Genomic DNA, 21,209 nt, shown 5'->3' with positions numbered 1-21,209 from the left:
TTATGTCAGAATTAATAAAAGATCTCAGCGATCTCTTTAAAACTAAACACATATCCACGACACCCTATCATCCACAGACAAATGGTGCACTTGAAAGGTACCATCTAACACTAAAAGATTACCTCAAACACTATATTAAACCAAACCAAACAGATTGGGACGATTATATACAATTTGCAATATTTAGTTACAATACAGCAATCCATAAATCGACAAACTACTCTCCATACGAACTTCTATTTGGCAATAAACCCTATCTACCCTCATCCATCACGCAACAACCAAAATTTCACTACACATATGATGATTATATCCGATCATTACAACACAAACTCAATACCTCTTTCGAAATAGCTAGAAATAAAATTTTAGATTCAAAAATGAGAAGTAAAGAATACTATGATAGAAAAAATAATCCTACTAATTTTAAAGTAAACGATCTCGTTTGTATTTATCAGAAAAATGTTAAACCTGGGCTAAGTAAAAAATTATCCCCGAACTTCAAAGGCCCCTATAAAATAACACGCGTTTACCCAAATAAAACCGTAGAAGTTCAAATAGGTAGAAAAGCACAAAAATATCATACTAACTTGTTGAAACATTATTTTTCAGATGACTCTAACAATTTTGCTACTCCTTCTACTTCCTAACCTTGTAGCCAATTATGTTTATACCAATACTCCTCTTTCCCATTCAGGTGGAATATTTTATGAGAAATTGGGTATGGTACAGATAGCTAGTACAAAATTAACGTTACTAACGCATATTAATATTACTTATTTAGAACAAGCACGAAAAATATTAAACTCGAATTATATGAAATCACAAAACTTATGTACCTTATCATTAAAGGATTCCTCTGAATCTGATCACACAAGTTACAGTTGCGAACAAACATTAAAGTTATTAAAGACCAGTTAAGTGATATTAGTAATAAACACCAAATCTTACAAGAATTAATTGGTCAAAATACAGACAAACGAAAACGACGAGGATTAATTAATGGCGTTTCTTATGTATTAAACTGGCTGTTTGGTACTCCAGACGCGGATGACTCACAGTTTTATTCAAACAGCATAAAAATGTTATTAAATGATAATAGAGATACTCAGACTTTATTAAAATCTCAGATACAAATTATCTCCAGCACAATTCGTAATTTTAATCAGTCACTAGCATCTTTAAAGATTAGTGAAGATACAGTAATGTTGCGGACGAGAGCCGCTCTCGGGTCTGGTCGCGACTCTCGTCCGCGACTGGTAGTCGATTCGGCTTCCTTTGCTCTCGGTCGCCGAGATAATTGGTACACGACCGGAGAAGCAAAAAAAAGGGTCTCGCTCGAGCTCGATGCCCGAAATCAATGACGTCAGAAAAGACAAGAATAGCATTAGGGATTTAATAGGAAAAATTGAAGTTCCTTATTTGCAAACAGATTTTCACGCAAGTAACACCAATCGATTCCTTGTGCTCTCCCGATAAAAATGATATCAAATACGACATGATTCCTATTATTTATAATAAAGATATTTAAGTAATAAAGGTTGGAACCCTGCGACGGTTACGGAGAATCGTCAAAGTTACTTTTCTATCAGTTCTTTACGAGCTAAAAATGACATAAACAGAATTTATGTATAGGGTCATTCCACGCGAAATCGGGCACGTTTCGGAGCAAGTTCTTGTAATTTGCTCAAATTTGAATATGTTGTAGTCTTTAACGATATTTAAACGTACCCTAAAGGATTTTTCAAAATTTTGAAAATTGTCGATTTTACAGCTGTTTGAAGTTAAGCGTTACCTTTTTTTTAAAAAATTATAGCTATTGAACTAGTAAGCGGATGGAGATGAGCTTTACGGTGCTTATAGAGAAAACATTGAAGTTTGTAAAAGAAATTATTTCATTTAAAAAAACTTGTTTTTTAATCATCTTTTTTGCAATTATTTTAAACAAATGCAGGTTTTTAAGATGATGCGCGATTTTAAAAATCTGAAAAAAAAGGAGAATATAGTTTGATCCTTTCCCTTGATGGACAAACTTTCAAAAAGATGGACATTTTAAAATTGGCCCTGTGAAAATTGCCGAAAGTTGACGCTGCGTCGAGTCGCACTGCTGTGGCGGGCGTGTCATCGCTGGCAGCCTACTCGGCTCCAGCGGGCGAACGTGCGTTATTATTTAGAATCAAGTCGACTTCACCCAACATTACTCTACATTATCTCCGAGCATTTGCAAGGTTTAATGCAATCAATAAATATTGGTAACTCAATCTTCGTCTTATTTTTGAAAACATAAATATAATCTCTTAAATCCTAGCTTTCATTTCGAAGATTTTGGTATTAATGCAGAATGGCACTTTTTTGCAACTTCACATGGCAAAAATGAATGTGAACTTGTCAATAAGTATCATTGACAAAGAGTGAGTTACCAATATTTGCCGCCTTGGTCGCAAATAATAACGCGCGTTCGTTCGCTGGAGTCGAGTAGGCTGCAAGCGACGACGCGCCCGCCACAGCAGTGCGACTCGACGCAGCGTCAACTTTCGGCAATTTTCACAGGGCCAATTTTAAAATGTCCATCTTTTTGAAAGTTTGTCCATCAAGGGGAAGGATCAAACTATATTCTCCTTCTTTTTCAGATTTTCAAAATCGCGCATGATCTTAAAAACCTGCATTTGTTTAAAATAATTGCAGAAAAGATGATTAAAAAACAAGTTTTTTTAAATGAAATAATTTCTTTTACAAACTTCAATGTTTTCTCTATAAGCACCGTAAAGCTCATCTCCATCCGCTTACTAGTTCAATAGCTATAATTTTTTAAAAAAAAGGTAACGCTTAACTTCAAACAGCTGTAAAATCGACAATTTTCAAAATTTTGAAAAATCCTTTAGGGTACGTTTAAATATCGTTAAAGACTACAACATATTCAAATTTGAGCAAATTACAAGAACTTGCTCCGAAACGTGCCCGATTTCGCGTGGAATGACCCATATTATATTTAATCGATGTCGGAAAGAAGATATTAAAAATAAAAAAATAAAAATTTCTAATCATTTAAAACGGAACTTATATACATACGTTTTGTATTACGCTTTCATTTTCTTAATAATTTCAGTGATTAAATAATTAAACACAAAAATATGAGGGAATACATAATAGGGAGTTAGCCCTACGACGAGAGCCGCGTTCGTCGAATCGACTACCACTCGCGAGCGAGAGTCGCGCTCGGGTCTAGTCGTGCCTTAGAATCGACTACCATTCACGGACGAGAGCAGCGCTCGGGACTGGTCGTGCTTAAAATCGACTACCACTCACGGACGAGAGTCGCGCCCGGGTCTGTTTACATAACGCGACGAGCATGACCTTTCGTTCTACAAACCAAGTTTTATGTATCTTTGTTACAAATAATCGGAATCATGTCGTGTTTGACATCATTTTAATCGGGAGAGCACAAGGAATCGATTGGTGTTACTTGCGTGAAAATCCGTTTGCGAATAAGAAACTTCAATTTTTCCTATTTAAATCCCTAATGCTATCGTTGTTTTTTATGACGTCCTTGTTCTCGGGCGTCGAGCTCGAACGCGATGGTTCCAAGAATTGGTTTCTTGGCGGCACGTATCAAACGAGGTAGTGGGGATAAACCACGGCTCTCGTCCGTGTAGACGAAACGGCTCTCGTCCGCAACATTACTGTACAATGAATAGCAACATCAGAAGTATTAATAAATTTTCCATGGAAACAAAGTCATATTTAAGTCAACTGAATTTGAGATCAATAATAGGACAACAAATCTCAACATTATTGTCCTTGACTAACAGAATTTCATCAGAATACAATAAATACATAGAAGCGATCAATTTGGGAAGCCATAATATCATTTCACCTCTTATTGTTACACCTAAAATTTTAGTGGAAGAATTATTGGCATACAAAGGTGAATACCAATTAGTATTATATCCAAGTTTTAAAAACTTACCGGCGATTTACAAGATCATGAATTCGCAAGTAATTTTCACAGATAATCTTATCATTTTTGCGTTGAACTTTTCTTTAGTAACTAGAACAGTATTCGATTTATATCATTTAATTCCTCTACCGATTGAACACCAAAACACATCTATATTCTCTTACATTATACCTAGCCAACCATACCTAATCATTTCCCAATCGAAAACCCATTTTTCCCTTATGCAAAATTTGTCGAATTGTGTAATATATTTGGATGGGAAATACGTATGCACGGAGATCCACACAAGGAAATCAGCTGAACGACCAACCTGTGAAGTTCAGCTATTGCCGTACCACCTAACCAGTATACCTGAGGACTGCAGTACGAAGACCATCAAGGCTGTCATCAAGACATGGACATATACCAGCAACAACCATTGGCTTTACGTTTTACAAAAGCCAACAACCTTAACAATTATCTGCAAGGGAGATCAAGACCATATGGAGGATACCGTTTTACACCAAACAGGTATCCTACATCTAAACAGCCAATGCAAGGGATACACGGAAATCTACTGTTTAGTCCAAGCAGTACCGACAAAGCAGTCCAAGAAAAATATTACTCATTACGCACCGTCGATTAGTATAACGGAGAGTGATTGTTGTCTAGTCGATTTAAAGAGCATCCAACCTGAAATTACGCAACTGCAACCAGTTCATCTCACAAACATAGATTTGGCTGAATTTAAATATGCCAACAAAAAACTAAATGAATTCGACCAAATTTTAACAAAGAGATTAGAGGAGCCATTTATTGTCGCACATACTCACTGGTACACGATTGTAATAGCAATAATAGTCGCTGTACTAACTATCATAATTTGCATAAATTGCTGTCGTTGGTGTGGTTGCCTGAGGTTTCTCTGACGGTTTTTCTGCTTTACGAAAAACCCGAACAATGGAGAGATCGTACCACCAGTAATAAAGAACTTTATAAACTGCAACTTCGACTCCGATATTCGTAGTGAATATCGAGAAACATCGAGGGATATCACCACCTATGATTCTAGAAGAGAAATGGCACGAATCAATAGAGAAAGCAGTTCTTCAACCGAACAACAAGTTGAAGAGGATTACACTTTACCGAGCCACAGTGTTCCGAGTGTAAATCATTCCCGAATAAAAATAAGAAGAAGCAATGTCCCAATATAATTTTAGTTAACTTGTAATTTAGTACAATTCAAAAGGGTTGACTGAAATTTAAGATAAAAACATGTCTATATTTTTCTTTTTCTTAGATCATAATTGATTATCTATACGTAAGTTATACGAATTTTGTTCTTTTACTTGTGATTTCATTCTCCTATATGTATTATCTAGCACAACTCTAATTTGTTCATGTTATGTATTCGTAAACTAATTCACTTATATGTATAATATTATTAATTATATGCAAGTTTCTATTATGTAGAATGTTCGAGAACATCTAAACATTTTTGTTTTTTATTAGGTTAGGATACAAATCATTGTGAAATTGAATCTCATACTCAATTTTTAAAAAGGGGGGAGGTGTTGGGAAACTCTCCCTGCTATAGCTATGACGCACGGAGTTTGCTCAGATAAGCGTGTTTTCGGAGATCGGTAAGCACGACAAAATAGATGAGTAAGACTGAAAGTCCAAAAACTAAAGATCGGCTTACTCACACTACAGCTAAGGGTTAAGGGCTGAAATCATCACCTCCCCACCTAATACCCGACAGTTATATATACTCCCATGAAAACCTACAGGGTAGACTAGTATTCCGAGCACTATCCTGAAGTCAGTTTGCGATCGTAACTTCTAAGTTAATTGTTGTACCCATTTGGAAATATATTTGTTAACGTTTTGAACGTGTATTATTCCAAAACCTCTGGGTTCCCAACATTATTAAAGAGAAAATATTTATTTACACTTGTACCAAATAAGTAAGGAAAATTATATTTATTCATTCAAAAATTAATTAAAAACATTAGAAACTCGCTGATTTTGCAACAGCAGAACAACAGAATTAAAGTAAAAGCTAAGTTAAAACAATATATCGATATGTCAGTTTAGACGTCAAATAAGTGGCCCCACCAGCCTTGGATTTAGTCACTGGCGGCGCCTGAACGAAGTTTCCAGAACTGTTTCTAGCAAGTCGGCATAAGCTTATCCGAAATTCCTTGCATGCCCTAGATGTAACTGACAGAATCAATGGAACTATGTTTACAACTTTGCTCTGTGCTGTACAAATTTATAATGTGTCTGAATCGGTTAAATGGACTGTTTTGTTGCCAGCAGTACATGTGAATCAGATTTAATATAATTTGGTAATTATTTACATTTGGTTTGATTATGGTGAGTTATACAAATGCATATACATATGAGTATACATGTATCATAGGCAACATATACGTATGTATATTTATAGTAAACATGTCACGTATGCTACATGTATGATCTTGCTGAATATGACACTGTCTTAGCAAACTTTTCTCTATTAAATATTTATCAAATAGGAAAACATTCGAAATACTAGATGAACGTTTTTGGGATATATTTCACAAACGCTTGTTAAGTGCTATACTTCTTCCCTTTCGCACTAACTTCTTACATTCACATCATATTCACAGAATATGATTATAGCACAAAATTTGTTAATCGTACGTAATATAAAATTGTACTTACTCAGTAACTTCCAATTGATCCGAAACTTCTATCGAACCAAGTCTATAGTAAACTTCGTGAAGAAATTTATAACCTTGTCCACCACTGCCTCTGCCGTCAATTTGAGCGATTATCATATTTTTTCTGCTAGCCAAGTAGGTATTCCAATCTATCTTGAACATCTCTGTTACCAACTGCGAACCTGGAGCACCATACCTATACAAATATATAATGAACAAGGGCAGTGGAAATGTGATTGTCAAATAGGAGATAAAAAATATACAGGGTATCCCACTGTATTTTACAAATACGAAATATCTTTGAAATTACTAGCTTTATTAAAAATATTTCATTTAGAGATTAAATGGCTAACGAATGAGATATAATTTGACGTGATAACATTCTATGTAGGCTGACGCACAAAAAATATATGAAACTTAAACTATTTTTTTAAATGAAATTGTTTTATTTAAAGAAACGCTCAATTGTCATAACTGAGGCGATACCAACCAGGGTAAGAATTCCGATTCGGGAAATGATCACCCACTATGTCAATCGGGCGTGGTGAAGGGAACCTCCACCTCGATAGTCTCCCACTTATTACGCTCTTTATTATCCAATACGTTAATTAGGAGTTCGTAATGACTACACGTGGCATTTCTGAACAGCATGGGATAAACTTAAGGAGTGATTCTAGAGACCAAAATAAGACGAAAATCAAGAATAACGATTTTGCATTGGCAGCTACGTTTGTTACTTATAAGCGTCTGAAAATCTGGTAGAGAACACCAAAAATGAGCCCGCGTGAAAGCCTCGAGCAATGGCTGCCCGTATAGCAGTATCGCACTGACGTAAGAGAGGGAACAGGACACTCGCTGTCGAACGGCTGATCGAAAATTTTGCGACACTGGACAAGGCTACAGAATCCGAAATTCAGTTAAAATTGATGAATATCATTGCCTAATAATAATCTTGTCTATGCATTGCAACCTATAGTCCAACGTGAAACACACTATGAATTTACACCTTCGTGTAAATTGTCCGATCACTTCACACATCCACACATTACGATACGTTGAGTAACAATAAACCTCCCTATTCTTTCCAATACAGAAGGCAAGCCGAAACACGTCCTATGAAATTTTGGAGTAGAAAGCGGTAATGTGTCAACCCTGTGACTGACCTTCTGCTCTAAATCAACACACAAAAAAAAACTGCACACACTACTAGAAGTCTTGGCGCAGAATTTGGAGGAAAACCGCACACAAAACGGGAATGTAGAGAGAAAGGGACTTTTGTAGGAAAACTCTGCACTTATCACGAATATTCGCGCAAACGATTGATACGTAGGTCCGTTGAAACACTAAGTGCGGCTTCTTGAAAAACTCGTCAAGGATCCTCCACTACACCTGAAATTCCGTTTATTGAAACATCAAGAAAATATCTCTACCTTTATGGATTTTTGTCAACATTCGGTCAGGAAAGCAGAGACTGCTGACGATTAGTGAAATAGGCGTAAATGTCAAACGCGATTTAAGTTATGTAGTTAGTTTAATTTGGCTTACAAAAATCACTAAAACCAGGAATTTGAATGTCAAACATTGAAGAATTCCCTTCGCACATCGATTTGGTTTTTTGGAGAGCCTAAGTCTTCAATAAAGCTAAGGGTTTTTTGGGGGAAGACTCCGGTATCTAACAACACCAGATATTGTGCGGGATTCTCGACGAGTTTTTCAAGAAATCGCAAGTTAGTTCTTCGACGGAACTTTTCGAATGAATGTTTGAGCGAATATTCGTAATACGTGTCTAGTTTTCCTACAGATTTAGTTCTTTCTTCTTTACATTCTCGCTGTGTGTGCGATTTTCCTCCAAATTCTGCGCTAAAACTTCTAGTAGTGCGTGCAGTTTTTTTCTGTGTGGATATTTTTGGTTGGAGGGGAAACGGGTTCGAAATAAATTCCACAATTCTTAGTTACGAGAAAATATATATTATCACCACGTGCGCGTGTCGCGATGCCGCGTCGCCATCAAGACTAACCTCCCCGGTAGTTCCCCACTCCCGCATCGGTAAAAGCCCGTTTCACATAGTTTTTATAATTGGCGCACAATTCAACATCCTCCCACCATTGAGATGAAGCCGATTTTTTTTTTCTCATCTCAATCCGTACAATTAGAAGTACATCAATTATATGATAGTCTTTCGGGTTTCCGTACCTGTCTACCGCTTCGCGTCACAACACACTCATCCTCACATGCCTTAGCAGAAGCCTTATAGTTCTTAACAATAACCTTATCGATATCGGAGTCGACGGTACGTTTGAGTTCTAACGGGTATATCCGCTGTATCGGCCGAACCAACTCGCCGGAAGCGGTAGTCAAACGAACTACACGTATGCGATTATCTTTGCCCGCAATTACTTCGTTCACACGTGCCAACGGCCACTCCAACCGTTTCGCATTCTTATTCTCAATCAATACAATATCGCCGACACTCACATCGTTGACGTTAACGTCCTTTAATCTCGATTTTCTATGAATTAACGCGCCCAAATATTCATTGCGAAATCTTTGTCGTAGATCATCCTTAACCTTCTGACGATACAGATAGCGCTTATCCAATTGACACCTTTCGATTTGATCGAGATCTAAAACTCCAATTTCCTTAATCTCCTGCAAGAACATTGCTGGCGTAAGAGGTACTACCTCTTGTTTGCCTTCCGACATAAACGTAAGTGGCCTAGAATTAATAACCGCCTCACAATCCAATAGCACTGTTAACATTTCTTCGTAGTTTAAGCACGATCTTTTAAGAGTACGCCTCAATAATCTCTTCAAAATTCCAATAAGTCGTTCCCAAAATCCTCCCCACCAAGCTGCTGTAGGGGGATTAAACTTCCATTCGATTTGCTCTACTTTTACAGTTCGGGCCAACTTTTCAAAATCGATGCGCTTAAATATGTTGTTCAGACCAACAAAATTCGTTCCATTATCGCTATAAATTATAGTAGGCCGCCCTCGACGCGCAATATGTCTTCTCAGTGCCATCAAGAATGAGGCTGTACTTAAAGACGTTATCAATTCGAGATGTACAGCTCTAAATACTGCACAAGTAAATAAATAAACCCATGCCTTCTGTCCACCTTTAAGATAGATAGGCCCCGCACAATCTACACCTATAATCTCAAAAATCGCTGCATCCCTCACTCGGTTTAATGGCAGAGGTGCAGATACAGAGTCCAAAGGTTTCGCGTCATACCTACAACAGCTCACACACTGTTTAATGTCCGAACGGATCGCTTTCCTACCTCCTAGAATCCAAAACTTTTCCCTTAAGGCACTCATTGTAATCTCTACACCTGAATGTTTAAGGGTTTCATGCTTCTCTTTTATGATTAACTTTACAAGCTTATTGCAATTAGGTAAAATAATAGGACATCGAAAATTATAAGTATCTTCACGTAGAACAATCTTAGTATTCAAACGAATTATATTACTTTCATCTTTAAATGGCAAAAAATGCTTAATGCGTACATCATTCTCACCCGTAAAACACTCGGTCTGAATTGTTTTAATTAACAAAACCTCTGTATCTTTTATCTCCTCGAGAGACAAATCTTGCTTTTTTCGAAATTCTAACCCAGTTCTACAATTGAAGCAAAATCTTTTCATCCAAGCCACGATACGTACAGTTTTAGTATAGCTAGAAGAAATTTCTATATACCAAGATATTACTTTCTCTAATGCCATCAGCGCAATATTTTCTGCTTTTGTTTTCTTCAATTCTTTATTTATTTCTTCTTCGTCGTAATTAGACTCGCTGTTTGGCCAATTTTCAGATGCCATATGCAACCAGTTCGGACCCTCCCACCATCTGAAAATTATTAACTGATCTATCGCACAACCTCTCGACGGCAAATCCGCGGGATTTACACGTCCGGGTACATGTCCCCACTGTTTTGGATCTGATAATTTACGTATTTCCTTAACTCTGTTCCAAACAAAAGTACCCCAATTACGGTCTCTGTGGAACCACGCCAAAGCTGTAGCGGAATCGGTCCAATAATAAATTTTGATTTTCTTAAAACTTAAAGATTCCACAATTGCCGTTGTTAATCTAACTCCGATCGTTGCTGCTAATAACTCTAAACGCGGAATACTATGCCGCGCGTCAACATTGTTTTTACCCGTCGGTGCAACTCGTGATTTAGATTGTACAAAATTAACTTTTATGTCTGATCCGCTCTCTATGCGAATGTACACTACTACTGCATACGCTAATTTGCTAGCATCACAAAATGTATGTAGACTTGCATTATCAGAATCCTGAATCTTTCCTAACATACATCGCGGTACTTCTACTTTATTTAGGTTTTCCAAATCATTTACCCAATTCAAAAATCTACTTTTAATGCCTACCGTTACATCTTCGTCCCACGATAGTTTGTGAGCCCACGTCTCTTGTAATAGAATCCTTGGGTAAAGCGCTATTGGGCAAATCAACCCCAAAGGATCGAAAACACGATGGGAAAGAGAAAGGATATACCTTTTCGTAATTTTTTCTTTGCGAAATTGATCCAGAGCTGGCACAGTTAGGGATAAAGTATCACGCTACTTATTCCATACGATACCCAAAACAGCAGTCTGGCTTTCCCGAGAATTATCCCCACTATACTCCCACCCTCGTAGGTCAAAACTAGCCAATTCCATCGCTGCTTTCGCTTCACAAATAAACTTATTCAGTTGGTCACCGTAATCTACACTAGTCACGCAGTTGTCCACATAAAATCCTTTTAATAGTTTTAAAATATTATGTTTAGAGAACCTCGCATTTGAATTGCTGAAAGATTCAGCCAGTCCATTGAAATGCATTGCAATTACCGCACCTAAAATAAATGGACTGGAAGAAACACCGAAGACGACTCTACAATGTCTTAAAATTACAATATTCTGTTGATCATCATACCACAAGAATCGTAAAAAGTCTCTATCTCTTGCATCTATGCTAATTTGTAGAAACGCCCTTTTAATATCCGCAATTACACCAATCTCACCTTCTCTGAAGCGCAATAGTACTGAACTCACAAGTTCAGTGAGATTCGGTCCCTTTTCCAAACATTCATTCAAGGATGGAAACTGGCGCTCCTTTGCTGAAGCGTCAAACACTGGCCTTATTCTTGTTGTACTATTTTCCTTGATGACATGCCGATGTGGCAAATAGTGGCCCCAACGGTCCTTTTCTTCCTCTGGAACACGCTCAATGATGCCCTCGGCTAACCAACCTTCGAAGATCGAGTGGTAGTCCGCGTAGAGACCTTCCGTTTTTAACTTTTTCACCGTCGATTGAAGACGTCGAACAGCTATATCTTTATTGTCGCTCAAACCAGGATGATTTTCCAACCATGGCAACTGCACTTCGTAACGACCTTTTCCATTCTTTTTAACCGTTTTTAGGAAGTTCTCCTTTACTCCCTCTTCGCGCTGCTTCTGTGTCTTAGCTTCGATAGGATCTTTGATGCCTAAAACATCTAGTGCCCATAAATCTTCCACATCGTTGGTTTTTACAAACATGGAAATCGCCATCAGAGTTGCGTCTTCACGCTTCCCAATTTCGGGCACTGCACCCATGAGAGTCCATCCTAACAGTGTCTCTACAGCTACTAATCCGCACTTTAATACATGTCTTTTACCGGTTAATAATTTTCAGCTCCTATGAGAATTGACACTGATTGCACCTCACTATTCAAATCCATAATCTCGATATTCAATTTCTTTAGTTCTTCAAGCCATGTTCCGTTTTTAATCGACGGAATTTCTCCACAAATAACCCTTTGTCCGAGCGCGGCAAAATTACACGCGTAACTGTTATCTAAGCTCTTCAAGTGTACAACATATTCCTTATGGTTCACTGTGCCCGATTTTTGTCCACCGAAGAGGGAATGTGTCATTAGTCGCTCGGCAGTCGGTTCATATTCCACCAAGGTCGCCGCATCTTCCGTGATGTACGATTTCTGTGATCCGGTGTCGATAACTGCGCGAACAATAGTCTCAACGTCACCTTTCCGTAATTTAACGCGCAGGGTTTGCATAAAAACTTCTGGATCACTGCAAAAGCTAACCAAGCTACACTCGTTATTTACTGTTTCATTATTTTTAGGTTCTTTTTCCCGTTTCAACACTTCTGGGCACATAATAACTAAGTGTCGACGAGAGCACCAAGCACACTTTACATTAACACGGCATGTTTTAAATCCATGGCCGGTTTTAAGACAATTAAAACACGCACGTTTCTTTTTAACACAGTCTTCTCTCTCTGAAAGGGTTAACTTCCTAGCTTTCCCACAGTTCGAACTCTCGTGGTCACTGAGATCGCATAATAGACACGAGTTGTTTTTACTTTTCATCGTGAGTAAGCCCATCGCACTCGGTATGTCCTTACTGTCCGCACGCGTCTTATGTTTTTTCGGCTTCTCGGAATCTGTATCATTGTTCACTTTTAAACGAAAGCCCTGCACCGCCATCGAAATTCTTAGTTCATTTTGCACTTCATTGTCCAAGAATTTAATAAGCTGCGTGAGCCGATCTTTTGATCGTGTCACATTTTCTTCGTTCTGTGGCGCCGTATCGTACGCTGCACTGCTTCGTTGCCACGCGCGTAACAGTTCCTCCGGTAACGAAGATTCCACTAGCGGAAATAACATGGCCGCACATTTGTCGATGGTAACCCCGAGAGACTCAAGCGCTCGCAAATGCGACTCAATCTTGTCGTATAGGCTCGAAAGTTGCACTTCTTTGGCATGTGTAATGGCGTTTTGCAACACTAGTTGTAATAGTTCTCTCACGTACACTTCAATTTGTAAATCTTCACGGCCAAAACGATTTTTTAGACCGGCAATCACTTTGTCGTAATTTTCACCCGTCGGCGGGTAACTCTTTACCAATTCCGCCGCACGAGAATCAGGAACCATCGCCTGTACTAAATACTGGAATTTGTCTTCTTTGGCTATATCTGAGTCTTCGTGAATCTTTTTGAAAAGACTCCAGAATTGTAACCAATCCCTTAAATCTCCGCCGAATTTTATCATTTCGATCTTCGGCAGCTTATATGTTTTCCGAACTTCGCTCTGCACGACCGGAATATTTCTTTGCGCTGCTTCATTGCCTCTGGTCGACATATAATCGGAAACAGCGTGCTTCGCCTGTAAAAATTTTCTTCTGTACTCATCTGCGTTGTCGTACTCATGCTGAATCTCTTCTTTTGTCCTGGCCGGAGGATCGAATAACGAATCTAGTATATTCTTCGTTGTGACATCTAAATCATTTGCTTTTTCTTCTAACATTTCAAGCGCAACCAAGATCCGCCGATCATCCGATTGAGCATCGAGCGCCTCGTTCAACGCATTGAAGGCTCTCGTAAACGCGGCACGTTGCGACGTTCTTCTTCTTCTCGCCGTATCCATCTTATTGCACAATTATAAACTTCACACAACACGAACCCACAGTCCTGTCACGGTCGCCAGATATTTTTGGGTGGAGGGGAAACGGGTTCGAAATAAATTCCACAATTCTTAGTTACGAGAAAATATATATTATCACCACGTGCGCGTGTCGCGATGCCGCGTCGCCATCAAGACTAACCTCCCCGGTAGTTTCCCACTCCCGCATCGGTAAAAGCCCGTTTCACATAGTTTTTATAATTGGCGCGCAATTCAACAGTGGATTTGGATAAGAAGATTAATCGGAGAGTGGACGCATTAACCCTTTCTACTGTGAAATTGCATAGGGCGTTGTTTGATTTGCCCTTTGGATTGTAAAGAGTAGGCAGATTTATTGTTAATCAGCGATACCCTTGCATGATGTTTCAATATTCGCTGATGAGAAAATCGTAATGTGTGGATGTGTGAAGTGAGCAGACTGTTTATATAAAGGTAGACATATTAACCCTTTCTTTTTCGTAGTGAGTATTTTCAGTTGGCCTATAAATTGCAACGAATGGATAAGATTATTGTTATTCAACGATATTCATCAATTTTATCTGAATTTCAGAACCTATAGCCTTGTCGAGTGTCGTAAAATTTCCGATCAGTTGTTCGACGGTGACCTCTCTCCTCTCTTAGGTTACTATAATACTGCTGTTTAGGCAACTACTATTCGAAGCCTCCGCGCGGGCTGGTTTCTGGTGTTGTCTACTATATTATACGCTTATAACCCAACAAATGAAGCCTCAAACGCGAAATCGTTATTCTTGATTTTTATCTTATTTTGCTCTCTATAGTCGTCCCTTAAATTTATCCCACGCTATTCAGAAACACTGAACTGTGTAGTGCGTGTATAGAAAATCCATGAGCTTAGCTAAGCAAAAATAACTACCCTAATATATCACACTGGGCAAAAGGTAATCATATAAACTGACTGAGATTGCGTCAGACGCTGAAATGCTACTGGAAGCTACTGACCCTTATAATCCACGTGAAGCTACGCGCAGCTTGTGTGAATCTAGTTTTGAAATAATTATTAAAAATGATGAGAACCTGTTGTTTTAAAGACTGCAAAGAGAAACAAAAGAGTGGTGCGAGAATATGCATATTTTATATTTAATCAATTCAATATGTTTTTTGAAAATTAAACATTTTTATATTCTCCTTAATGTCGAACAGTAAAACAGTTTAACACGTTCGGAACATCGGTGTGTCGTGTTTTCGAAATCGCAGATATGTTGCATTAGCTTATTCTATACATCTTGCTCGTGTGTAACGTCATGTAGATAATTTTATCTTTGCCTAAAGAAAATATCTGAAATAATTTAGGAAATTATCTGAAGCGGTGTCTATAAGTATATATAGTCTAAGGGCCATTCGTTCACTTATGATAGGCATGGACCATAATGCCTAAGGGAGCATTAACTACTTCTAATATCTGTAGAAAGATTGCTACTTTCAATTTAACTGGATTTAGTACCTCAGATACACCCGAGATGTCGCTCATAATGCACTTAGAATCACTGTCGTAATGTTTCATTCTACATTTTAAATTTATTTTTTTCAATTATGGCATTTGTTGAGGGATACCATGTATATCTTGTGTTTGATATGCTAGTGTTACAACATCTATAATATATGTAAGTACATAAACATACTTACACTTGGACAATTAACGGATAACGTGTAATTTCATCTTCTCTTAATCCAGGAGGTAAATGCAACCTTACTTGTGCATTATAACCACCACTTATTTGGACAGGGAATGTCTTTACTTGTGGTAATGCAAGTTTCGCAATCCGTTCCTGAAAAAGTAACATATAGTAGTATCTACTGTTACGTTCCGTAACGATTAAAAATTTTTTTTTTCTCTCTTTTCCTTTCCCACGAGGAATTATCGTCGTCGCGACGGTTGGTCGCCACCCAATATTTGGCGTTAGCATAAAGTAAGTCGCAAACGGCTCTCGAATTCTGCAACGAGCTGCCGTTGCAGCAACCCGATATTAACGTCCAGTTAATACATAGAATCTCTGGACACCCAGTGGTTCTCCAATGAAGTTAATAATAATAAAATTGCCATTCACAACGGATGCATCAACAACACAGTGTTATGGGGAATCCCTTGTTGATTGCATTCGTTCCCGTTATTTCCATATGAACAATAGTTTTGCGAATATTTCTCAAATACTTGCCGAAATACTGCCTCATTGGTAAAATTATAATGTTCACCTTTGTATTATTATCTTCTTAATTTTATATTTTATACATATACATATTTTTATATACATATATCCGGAATTACTATTGTGCGAATGAATGCGAGTATGTAAGAATGTGGACTCAAAATTTAGAATGGTTGAGAGCATCACAAAACCTACTGGTTGAGGAGTGCAGAAGTCAAAAGAACACATATACTATGCACACACCCGTGATTTCAAGCGAGCCTCGTGAGAGCAACCGCGACTTGCCGTCGGGTTATAATATGCAGCATCAGCTTTTTGGTAGCTAGCCCAGCCTAGGTCCCGTCCGAGTGCTCCAAGCCTCGACACTCTTCGTTGACAAGTCGTGAGGTACGCGACGAGGGGCCCGTGGGCTAATTATCCTGTTTTCTCTCAATAGTTTCGAGCAGAGATTCACTCAAAAGTGCAGTGAGCCGGGAATGAATAGACTCATAGCCGCACGTTAAAATCTCAAATAGTTTTAAAGTTTCAATTAGTTTTAGAATTCAAATAGTTTTCCTTTTTCGTGATTATTTCCTACGATCCAATAATATAGCATTCGGCTTAATAATATAGTAATAATATCTTTAATCGTATGTGTGTATGTGTGTGTGTGTGCAGTTTTCCAGGTATATTCCAGTCCATAGTACTCCAGGTTTTTGGAAATCGGATAAAGATCGGATAAAGTAATTCAAGGAAACATATAAAATTTGTATAAGAAGTAACCAGTAGATTGGTGAGTCTCTCATTGTACATTCTTTTCATTTCTTTTATGATTGTAATTCTTTTATTTTTTGTTTTACTTGACTTTCCTGTTTAATGTTCTTTCAAAATGTGTTTACCGTCAGAATATATTCACCTATCTTAATATTGCAAACGCAATACAGTATATTTAATAATCAGACCTTCAAACAAGCCTCCATCCTTCCTCAAACAAGCATCCACTATGGGGCCTGTATAGGACTAGACGAAAACGAATTAACAATAATTAATCTATAATCGAGGGTGAAGTAACTGCTCTACTTCATTGTCGAATGTACTGTTAACGCGCGTAGCGTTTGATCAGAAAACATTCCGCCGATCAACGCAACCGCGCTACGCACGTTACACTACCTAACTTGATATTACATATTTAATCATTACAGATTGATTGCAGTAAAAGTTGTCTTTCATTTGAAGGGAAATACATAATAATTAAAATATTATTATTTTAAATATCATACTTTCTGAACCTCTAAAATTAACAATACTTTTCCGAATGGAAATACATATATACATATGTATATATACATGTATTATATCGAAAACTCGGACGAATTTTCAAGGCGGAAGAAGAAGAAAAAGAAAAAGAATCTTGAAATTTGCATATGACCCATCAAGCAATATTACGATATCTCTGTTATACGTGGACCAATTTGATTGAAATTGGTCTTATTCGAAAGCTCATATTCGGCTTAAATAACAAAAGTGACTTTAAGTTTAGAGAATATTGCAAACCTGTCGAGATGTTAATGAAATAAGTTTCAGGTAAGGTTATAATGCCTGGTTTTCGGAAAAAGATTTGCAGCAGCAACCGACGCATATAGATGGTGTCATAAAAGTACACGCCAAGAACGTTTCATGTACCTGTCGTCGAAACGTTACTGCGTCTTTTAATTACGGATGAACTCCTCTTTGTGAAATGTTAAATTTTACAAGACCTTCAGACATTTTTATATTATTATCTCATAAGTATTTTTATATTATGTTTATATTACTATCTTATAGGTAGATTAATTAAAGTCTACGCATTACATAAGAAAATATCCCAACTGGGAAAACCTTACTTATGTTTTATACTAGAAATAATACATTGGAAAATTATATAGGAATTAATAGAACAAAGGTAAAACTTACACGTAATATCGTATTATTCTGTAGAATATAGATGAGACGTGGCAAAGGTAATTCAGTCTTGTATAAAGCAACAGTTGGTACACTAGGGCCATAACACTCTAAGATGAAATAAGTGACACCGATTGGTGGAAAGATAGCATTATGATATTGACAAGGTTGTCCAGTATATTCTACAAATGAAAAAAATTAATTAGTACGTAGTAAATTATTGTAGCAACATTACGTAAATAATAAATCAGACCAAGAATATTATGTGTAATGTTTCCTTAAAGTACAGGGTGAAAAATATTAATAGTCACGGTTTTAGGCGGTGAATCTGTTCCTCTGGATCGATGAATACTTGTAAAAATACCCGCAAAATTGTTTATAACATTAACTTTTTTTATTATACATTCGTATTTAGATCGTTCAGCAAAGAAAATGTTTGAAAGCTACCATATGCCGCAAATGAACCGCTTAATCGGTAAAAATTGTAAAAGATTTGGCATCAGTTTAACTGTGTCAAGTCACGTATAGGAACATGCGCCTACTACTACTCTGCTATGCGGCAACATCTACCCTGAATGCGAGGCTCAGCATAGAGTTGAGCATACCCCAATACATGAGGTTTAGTAAGGTACATTGACCTGATAAGTCTAATTCGAATAACTTTTCTATCTTTACAATGCTTCCAATACGCAAAACTAGCAATCGCGAACTACAATACTAGATGTAACGATAACATACAGTTACTCGTTTTAATATTCGGACACTATGGCTTTTGCGAAATTAAAGCTTTACGTACTTACTTGAAATGTGGTTATCGAATTTTCTGGTCCGTAATTTGTTGAAGCACATATTCTAGTTTACAAATATGTAAAATTAATTACTTTATTTTTTATTGTTTTCCACATAATAAATCATAAACGAAATTAGACCCAATATTGGTGTCGAAAAAATATTCGGACACTTAACATTACATAACGTTTTTTCCTATTTAGAAATACATAAGAACAAAATTATAATAATTTTAATATTTTGTGGGATATCCCTGTTGTCTAATAACATGTTGCAACCGTGTCAGCATATTTGAAATTACTTTACTTAAGTAATTTTGAGTAATGCGTCTCCACTCTTCTCTCAGTCGTATTTTTAATTCTTCTTTTGTTTTTATAGGCGTTGTCGTAATATTACGATCCAATAAGTCCTACAAATTCTCAATTGGATTTAAATCCGGTGATTGTGGTGGAGGATGTAGCACTTTCGGACAAGCATACAATAAATATTCCTGAACTATTCTCGATTTGTGTTTCGGATCGTTGTCCTGGTAGAACTTGAAACTGTCGCGTATACCCATATTCGTTGCACTTTTTAATAAATTTTGCTTTAATAAGTCTAAATATTTGTTCTTATCCATAATACCTTCAATGAAAACTAACTCTCCTACTCCAGCAGTTGAAATACAGCCCCATACCATCAAGCCTCCGCCACCGTGTTTCACCGTCGGTATCATATTCTTTATTTTTAATTGTTCATTTGGTTTACGCCACACTAATTTTCGTCTACTACACCCAGAAACATGAAATTGACTTTCGTCCGCAAAAATCACATCATTCCACCATGATTGTGTTTTAGAAATAAATTCTTTAGCGAATGCTATGCGTTTCTTTCGATTGATCTCGTTTATGTATGGTTTTCTACGAGCCACTCTACCATTATAATCAGCATCTTTTAAAACATTGCGAACTGTATCCACGTGCACTTTCTTTCCAGTTTCCGCAGCCAATTCTGCTGTTAAATTAGGGGCACTTAATCCTGGATTGATCTTTATTTTTCGAATAATTACACGCTTATCACGATTGTCAAGAAGACGTGGGCGTCCCTTTTGAGGAATAGATTCAATGCGATCTTCATGTTTATATCTTCTTATAATATCCGCGACGGTACTTTTACTTAAATTTAACAACTTCCCAATTTCCCGGTATGATTTCCCTTTTTCGCGGTGAAATATAACAAGTTGTCGAATGTTGAATGAGGTATTTTTACTTTTGCGATCCATTTTCACAAATGCATGTAGAAACGATGGAATCTATTATGAAACTGACTACCAGAAGCTAACCGAATTGCTGCACACTCTTGGTGTTTACAAACAATCATAAGGAGTTTACAAACGGACCTTCTAAAGCGAATAAACGGCGAAATATACTAGATGTCCGAATATTTTTTCGACACCAATATTGAGTCTAATTTCGTTTATGATTTATTATGTGGAAAACAATAAAAAATAAAGTAATTAATTTTACCTATTTGTAAACTAGAATATGTGCTTCAACAAATTACGGACCAGAAAATTCGATAACCAAATTTTAAGTAAGTACATAAAGCTTTAATTTCGCAAAAACCATAGTGTCCGAATATTAAAACGAGTAACTGTATATACATACCTATTCGATATTTAAACCTTCTATCTCCTGTTTTTTTATCTTAGTTTTTGAATCATGTTCTGTTTAGCATAAATTTACTTCTAATTGTTACAAATTTACTAATAATGAAAACCCTTTAAATATCATATTTAAATAGTAATAAACCCTTTAAATATCATATTTAAATAGTAATAAACCCTTTAAATAGCATATTTCAATAGCAGATTTAAATCTACATTATTAGTATTACATGTTATGTGCAGTATACAGGGTGAACATTATAAAGCGTTACAGATGAATATCTCCAAAAGTATTGATTATACACGAAAATGTTTTATATGAAAGTTGTTCAGCACCGAGAAGAATATTATGCGACACGATTTTTATTTTTCCAGGTGTATCCGCTAAGGTGAGGTGAAGGTTAAGACCATTTTTTCAAGTGGAACCATACTTTCATTTTTTGCTGGTATTGTAACTTATTTTAAGACAAATTTGAATACTATCTACAGAAGGTCATTCAGGGTCAAACTTGCAGTGAAATGCCGGAAAGGTGATTGAAATAAATGTATTGATAATTTAACGTAATTGCGTT

The 21,209-nt window shown here is 36.9% G+C and overlaps 2 protein-coding genes across 3 annotated transcripts in view; both read right to left on the bottom strand.

The window, feature by feature from the left end:
• Dpp10 (Dipeptidyl peptidase 10) overlaps positions 1-21,209 on the bottom strand; it is a 289,344-nt gene that overhangs the window by 25,611 nt on the left and 242,524 nt on the right. For both annotated transcript variants that reach the window (XM_076391730.1, XM_076391731.1), the window contains exons 11-13: positions 18,216-18,385; positions 15,763-15,905; positions 6,647-6,841 (exon numbers count right to left, since the gene is read on the bottom strand). In XM_076391730.1, the coding sequence (XP_076247845.1) occupies positions 6,647-6,841; positions 15,763-15,905; positions 18,216-18,385 (508 nt within the window). The remainder of the gene's footprint in view (positions 1-6,646; positions 6,842-15,762; positions 15,906-18,215; positions 18,386-21,209) is intronic.
• Positions 8,807-15,344, bottom strand: LOC143187553 (uncharacterized). Its single transcript, XM_076391775.1, has 11 exons — positions 15,294-15,344; positions 15,079-15,168; positions 14,935-14,993; positions 14,832-14,891; positions 14,672-14,727; positions 14,465-14,598; positions 14,261-14,423; positions 14,119-14,189; positions 12,358-14,082; positions 11,254-12,292; positions 8,807-11,205 (listed from the first exon to the last, which is right to left on the bottom strand). Exons 1-11 carry the CDS (start codon positions 15,342-15,344, stop codon positions 8,807-8,809), a joined length of 5,847 nt encoding a protein of 1,948 aa, XP_076247890.1.

This window comes from Calliopsis andreniformis, unplaced genomic scaffold (genome assembly GCF_051401765.1).
Source record: "Calliopsis andreniformis isolate RMS-2024a unplaced genomic scaffold, iyCalAndr_principal scaffold0048, whole genome shotgun sequence".
In the NCBI taxonomy this organism is placed as follows: domain Eukaryota; kingdom Metazoa; phylum Arthropoda; class Insecta; order Hymenoptera; family Andrenidae; genus Calliopsis; species Calliopsis andreniformis.
Note: the sequence above shows the minus strand (reverse complement) of the source record. Positions and strands in the feature narration are given on the sequence as shown.

Excerpts from the sequence above, each read along its gene's own strand:
- LOC143187553 (XM_076391775.1), bottom strand. The coding sequence starts at position 15,344 with ATGCAACATATCTGCGATTTCGAAAACACGACACACCGATGTTCCGAA. Across the intron at positions 14,892-14,934 it reads TACACGCACTACACAGTTCA|AGAGCAAAATAAGATAAAAA; the intron begins GTGTTTCTGAAT and ends GGACGACTATAG. Across the intron at positions 14,599-14,671 it reads GACACTCGACAAGGCTATAG|GCCAACTGAAAATACTCACT; the intron begins GTTCTGAAATTC and ends TGCAATTTATAG.